Consider the following 6,599-nt stretch of genomic DNA (forward strand, 5'->3'; position numbering starts at 1 on the left):
TTCTAAAATGTCTCAAAAATGACCTCCGTTATAACTTCCGTCAATTTTTGCTGCTGATGGTGGGTCCCTTTAACAGTCCACGTAGGTCACACGTAGGCTAGTGGGTCCTTTTAACAGTCCACGTAGGTCACACGTAGGCAAAAATTGACGGAAGTTATAACGGATGTCATTTTTGAGACATTTTAGAAAACTTATGATTTTTTTTGTTACAAAACAAAATTTAGGACAAAACTGAGACATTTTACAAAATTTGGGTTTTTTTTTTTTTGTAATTTGTCCAAAAAAAATATCGATTAATAACTAATCATGCTCATAGCTGAAAATACGTGTGACCATTGTGGGGGCAAATTTCTGATTTTCAGATATTTTGCTTGAGAATTACCCAAAAAAGTGACCTAGTATACTCACCCAATATTTACTTGGAGTCTTGCTCTCATTGCAACAGCTTTTATTATGGGTCCACAACCTTCTTTCCTCTATGATAGGTGGGACCTATTGAATAGTTGTTAAGATGATTTCAGTGGATAAATATTCAGCTATGGATTGGGACGGGCATAATTCTCGATCAGACGTCGTACTTATATTTGTCGGCCATAATTATTCGAAAATCTTACCGTAAAAATAAAATGAAGCGAAAGCTTAGGTGGTGCTCCTGACAACTAAGCTTAGAACTCGGAGTAAAAGCCAATAATTGAGGAGAGATGATCGGCCTTGAGTGAATCGGGCAAAAGTTGATCACCCATTTTAAGAAATCTACGAGATGTAAAAGTGGAGAAAGATTGAAGATCGAATAGACTTGAAAGGTGGGATTATGGTTGATGACGTTGGTTGATGGAGCTTATAAGAAAAAATAGACTATTACTGTTACCCTCTACTTAACTATTTTTGCTCCCAATAGTTCCAAACGTTGGCATTCAATCTAATATTTATATCCTTCCGTTAACATTCGTGATGAAAAATTTATGGACGACATTATATGTCATGCCACTTTTCTATCACGGGATGATATAAATATTAGACGAAATGTCAATGTTTGTGACTAACTGATAGTATAAATATGTCAAGACAAAAAACGATTATAAATGAATAAATGAAAGGCGATAGTGGTAGTCTAGTATATAAGAAAATATGGATGAAATAAAAATTATTATCAAATCAAATTTAGAGGGGGAAAGGAAGTCAATGAATGCTACTACAAAATATGTCAAACAGAAGAAGTAGGGGGAGAAGTCCATTTCTTCAGATTTAGGTCCCAACTCCAGTCACCGTCCAATCCCAACTCCAAATTGCTTTATTCTTTATTTATTAAATTAAATAAATATTAATGAATTAAACTAACCGACCAAATCCCATAAAGCTTCTTCCGCTTCCTCTTTTATTTTTGGTAATTACAACCAGAATTCCATAATTAAAGGCCTCTGGCTGGCCTCTTTGATTACTAATTTTTAATTTTTTTTTATAAAGGACTTGGAGCATTACCCATTTCCCCTTTTTCTTTTCCTCATCTTTTTCTTCCAAAGAAACTTGCAAGCTCCATTTTCAAAATTACCTACCATTAGATAAAACACCGAGACAACAAAATTATAAAAGTGAAAATGTATCGTGAAATGTTAACTTTTTTGATTACACGTTATAAGAAAGTGATGAGAGGAACTGTATTACGAAAAAAGATTTATTTTATCTATAAGTTATACAGTAATATAAAAACCGTCAAAATATTTCTCGTGATTGAATATGTTACACTTCGGAAAGAAAGACCTAGATCAAACTAATCAATGGACTCCGTATTGGTCCTCGCATGTTCTACCGTATGCATGTATAGTCAAATCTTTCGAAGACAAAATGCTTGCATTTATATATACTCATTAAATAGCTATATTTATTAAATTTTAGTTAAAGCCAAAAAAAAATCGACATTAAATGCTTGGATTTCGATTATTCTCTCTTTACCCAAAGTATTTATTTATTTAAAAACTTATTAAAAATAAAAATAAAAAAGAGAAATTCATCTTCTTCTTCGTCTCCTTCTTCCTCCCTCTCTCTCTCTCTCTGCAACATCCCGACGAGACTCGCCGCACTGGCATAAGATTCCTCCCCCCTCTCCCCCCCCCCTCTCTCTCTCTTCCCTTTCCCTCTCTCTCTCTCAAACTCCCCAGAAAGCAAGCAGCTGTCTTTCTCTCTCTACTTCACACCACCGCCATGGCTTTCCACCGCGGAGCTTCTGCACTGCCCGAGGGAAGCACACCACCCCAGATATAAGTGCTTCAGTGGTCCTCTGCTTTTACCGTTTGTTACTTCTCCGCTGTCATGGGTTGCGCCACCTCGAAACTCGACGACCTCCCCGCGGTGGCTCTCTGCCGGGACCGCTGCGGCTTCCTCGACGAGGCAATCCGCCAGAGGTACGCCCTCGCCGAGGCCCACGTCGCCTACACGCGCTCCCTCGCGGCCGTCTCCCGCTCCCTCCACCACTTCCTCGAGCACAGTGGCGTCGCCGATTCGGGCCACATTTCGTCCCCGGTGCTGGATTTGCCACCCAAGGGCAAGGGAGGCGAAACGGCAGTGACCTGCCCTGCTTCTGAAGAGGCCGTCGTACACGGCGGGGACTCCCTCTCGGACTCCGGCTCCCACCTGAACTTCCACTACGACACCGACGAGTCCTCTTCGTCTCTGCACCCTCACAGCGGGCACATGTATATCAGCACCGACCATGAGGATGGCGCGTTGAGCTCGTTCCAAGGTGGGGTCTTGCACATGAACTACATGCAGAGCAGGGCAGCCCCATCTCGCGTCGTCTATGAGCAGAGGCCTCCGATGATGAGTGAAGGGACTGTCCGCTACTTCGGTGAAGAAGAAAAATCCTCCCTTTACTATCCCTTCTCATACCATGAGGCCAATGTGTATCCCAACAGCGGCGCAAGCTCTTATCTTGACCCCTTCTATTCGAGTCCGCCGCCAAATTACGGATCTTCGTCTGCAGCCTCCTCGTCGAGACCGCCACCTCCACCGCCTCCCCTTCCCCGAGCTTCAGCGTGGGACTTCTTGAACCCTTTTGAGACCTACGACAATAAGTACGATTCGCAGTATTCTTCAAGCAGTCGGGACTTGACGGAGCTGAGGAAAGAGGAAGGTATACCTGATTTGGAGGATGAGCATGAGGTAATGGTGAAGGAAGTGGATGGGGATCATCTGGAGTTTGGTGATGTTGGGCACAGCAAACCTGTAGATGCTGATGTGGTTGCTCATGATCCTGAAGATAGTAAAGTTCAAGGGGAGGCCTCAGTTTCCGAAACTGGGTCTAGTGGCGTTTCAGTGGATTCCGATTCGGTGGAGTACGAGGTGCATGTTGTGGAGAATGAGGTTCATGGTAGCGAGCCTAAGTCTAGTAATGGAGGTGGCAGTGCGATGGGGCCTAAAGTTTATCGAGGTCTTTCTGAAGTGGTGAGGGAAATTGAGGTTCAGTTCGAGAGAGCATCTGAATCAGGGAACGAGATCGCCAAGATGCTTGAAGCAGGAAAGCTTCCTTATCACCGTAAACATCATCAAGGTAATCTTATTTCAGATACGAGCCCTCTGAACTGGGGAATTTGTTCGTCATAATGATCTGGTTGTCTTTGTTTTTATTTTGGTGTAGCAGTCACTTCAAAGTTGGTGCTTACGGGTACTCCGTCCACAGTGTCTTCAGAGCCTTCCACATCCGGTACCGAGCCGCCTTCCTCCTTTGAGGGGACTGGACCTGCCCAGTTGGGCTTTGAGGAAGAGGTGGGAATGAAGTCTGGAAATCTTTCTTCTACGCTGCAGAAGTTGTACCTTTGGGAGAAGAAGCTATACAATGAAGTGAAGGTACATCTATCTTCACCCAAGTTGTCTTCTAATTGTCTTTCTTAGTGGTGTTGTATGCAGATTATTTTTTTCTTTGGGGAAACTAAGGTGGTCATACCATGACGTAGACAATAGCCTCCCAAATGCTGCAGGATGAATTTTCGATGTCTGTTGCATAATGGAACTATGTTGTATGATCCTTCTATATGGCAGTGGATTAGGAACGCCCTGCCCATGTTTTGTTTTTGTGTTTTGGATGCGGGTTTGTTATTTTTATGTTTCATCGACTGTTTCTTTTGTGTCGCAATTCATGCGAAAACCTCTTCTTCTCTTTGCAGGCTGAGGAGAAGATGCGTGTAGTTCATGATAGGAAGGTTGAGAAGCTAAAGCGATTGCATGAAAGGGGTGCTGAGGCTCACAAAATGGAGTCGACTAGAGCAGTTGTCAGAACCCTCTCTGTTAAGATAAGGATGGCAATTCAGATTGTTGACAAGATATCTATCACAGTAAATAGGATCAGAGATGAAGAACTTTGGCCGCAATTGAAAGAATTAATCCAAGGGTATTTAGTGTTACAACTTGTCCTCTACTGATCTTTTCTGGCTATTGTTTTGTTTACTCTCATCATGATCTTTGTGACTTTTATCAGACTGCTGAGTTTTGGTTCCAGACACGAATTTACCTTTGTTGTGTGTTTTGAGCTTTGCGTGATACATGACCTGTTTGTTTCAGTTTAACGAGAATGTGGAAGTCCATGCTTGAATGCCATCGAAGTCAGTGCCAAGCAATGAAGCAAGCTCGGAGCTTTGACCCCATAGGATCTGGGAAAAAACTGGGCAGTGCTCATATGGATGCCACTTTACAGTTTGAGCGAGAACTTCTTTATTGGACTGAGCGATTCTCAATGTGGGTGAGTGCTCAGAAGGGCTTCGTCAGGGCTTTGAACAATTGGCTTCTAAAATGCCTTCTCTATGAACCTGAAGAAACCCCTGATGGCATCGTTCCCTTTTCACCGGGTAGGATTGGTGCTCCTCCCGTGTTTGTGATCTGCAATCAGTGGTCTCAGGCTTTGGATGAAATCCGCGAGATGAAAGTGATTAGTTCATTGCATGTTTTTGCCACGAGCGTTTTCCAGCGGTGGGAGAGGGACAAGGTAGAAATGCAGCAGATGATTGTGGCGGATAGGGACTTGGAGAGGAAAGTTAGGGATGAAGACCAGAAAATACAGAAGGAGATTCATGCGCTCGAGAAGAAGATGGTTTTGGTGTCAGGAGAAGGTGAGACACTCTCAGCAAGTGGGCGTCTTGTGTACCAGAGTGATGTGAGTGGTTACAACTTCCAAGCTAGTTTGCAGAGAATTTTTGAAGCGATGGAGAGTTTCACAGAGCAGTCCGTGAGACTATACGAGGAACTCTTGGAAAGGAGTGCACAACAGGCTAACTCGGGAGCACAAGAGGATTAAGGGTAGGCGGAAAAGCAGAAGCTTCCCTCTGTATCTCGGGCTTACGGACCTTTTGCTGGGCTTCCATCTAAAGAGCTCATGAGGACTGCTGGACTGCTTGTCCTTTCGGGCTTGGGCTGCTGAATGAGGCCCGTTGGTCAGAATCGAGATGTCTGATTAGCATGCCAACAAGGAGAGAGCATTACATGGACATTGCCCACTGGGACCTCTTTATGATTTGGAAGGTTGGACTTAAGAAGCATGTTGAACCCGCCATATTTAGAGGATGGGACTTATGATTCCTGTTCATATAATAATCCTTCGTTGTACTGATGGATCTTTTCCGGTACCCTGGTGCTGCATGCACCCAAAGATGATGAAGCGATGGGATCAACATGCGGCTGGGGCACCAGAACACTTTTCTCTCTCAGGTGCATGGTGCACCAGGGTGTTACGATTCGATATCTGCTGCAAGGAAGAATGAAGGCACCATTGGTTTTACTGTCGTGCACTGTGTCAAAACATTTAGCCAAATCTTTGTGCATTAGCTGAATTTTCTTGCTTCTCGTGTCTCATGCTATATTCCCATGAGGTTGCATGTGCAGGCTATTCGACGGCATGAGATGGTACGACCCTGTAATTTCAAACTGGCTCAGATAAAATTTCAGTCCATGGGACTGACATTAGTTATACAGAATCGTTAGTTGTAATAGAAGCAGCTTTTTGTAGGATAAACTCTCTAATTTTCCAGCTGTCTTAGCTTCTTGTTTATACCTTATGTAATAGAGGACCCTCCTTTTATTTTGGATAAGTAGTAATAAGTAACAGAGGACCCTCCTTGCATTCTCTTAGCGGTTTGATTCAAGGACAGCCTGACAGAATTCGACTATCTGTGGCTGCTATTGATTCCGATACACTATCATTCTAGCCATATGGATACTGAGCCATTGCAGTGCTGTCCAACTAGCAGTCCGTTTTGCTGTACCCTTGCTTGACCCGATTAGCAAAGTCCCGGGTATTCGGTTTGCGCAAGTGATCATTTTTATATGTCAACTTCCCTTCTTCACGTATGTTTCAGAATATTCAACTAATTGTGGGAACTTCCGAGAAGAGGAGACAGTACATAGACATCATGTGACATTTTATGTTTCATTTTGTACACTATAGGAAGGTGAGAGATTCCCCATGTCTCCTCTCGCCATCGCCATCGCCATCAATGAAGACATTCTACGAGCTCGGTGGCATACGGAGTGTCTATCCCACATATAGCAGTTGAGTAGTGTTCCCCGTGGATCGGTAAAACATCATGTTACTCACCTTAATGTTAGTTAAATATAAT

The 6,599-nt window shown here is 43.4% G+C and overlaps 1 protein-coding gene across 2 annotated transcripts; it reads left to right on the forward strand.

The window, feature by feature from the left end:
• The first annotated feature begins 2,039 nt into the window (after window positions 1-2,039).
• Window positions 2,040-6,111, forward strand: LOC116195916 (protein ALTERED PHOSPHATE STARVATION RESPONSE 1-like). Of its 2 annotated transcripts, none has more exons than XM_031525343.1 (4): window positions 2,040-3,544; window positions 3,632-3,840; window positions 4,158-4,381; window positions 4,552-6,111. In XM_031525343.1, exons 1-4 carry the CDS (start codon window positions 2,308-2,310, stop codon window positions 5,279-5,281), a joined length of 2,400 nt encoding a protein of 799 aa, XP_031381203.1. In that variant the 5' UTR covers window positions 2,040-2,307; the 3' UTR covers window positions 5,282-6,111. The 2 variants fall into 2 exon arrangements, with proteins under 2 accessions (XP_031381203.1, XP_031381204.1); XM_031525344.1 differs by having other exon boundaries at window positions 2,047-3,544; window positions 3,635-3,840.
• The last annotated feature ends 488 nt before the right edge of the window (window positions 6,112-6,599 follow it).

The sequence above is a fragment of the Punica granatum genome, chromosome 2 (genome assembly GCF_007655135.1).
Source record: "Punica granatum isolate Tunisia-2019 chromosome 2, ASM765513v2, whole genome shotgun sequence".
NCBI classification, from domain to species: domain Eukaryota; kingdom Viridiplantae; phylum Streptophyta; class Magnoliopsida; order Myrtales; family Lythraceae; genus Punica; species Punica granatum.

Bases quoted from the DNA above. Each gene is read 5' to 3' on its own strand.
- LOC116195916 (XM_031525343.1), top strand. From the start codon at position 2,308: ATGGGTTGCGCCACCTCGAAACTCGACGACCTCCCCGCGGTGGCTCTC. The intron at 3,841-4,157 runs GTACATCTATCT...TTCTCTTTGCAG, and splicing joins AGCTATACAATGAAGTGAAG to GCTGAGGAGAAGATGCGTGT. The intron at 4,382-4,551 runs GTATTTAGTGTT...TGTTTGTTTCAG, and splicing joins TTGAAAGAATTAATCCAAGG to TTTAACGAGAATGTGGAAGT.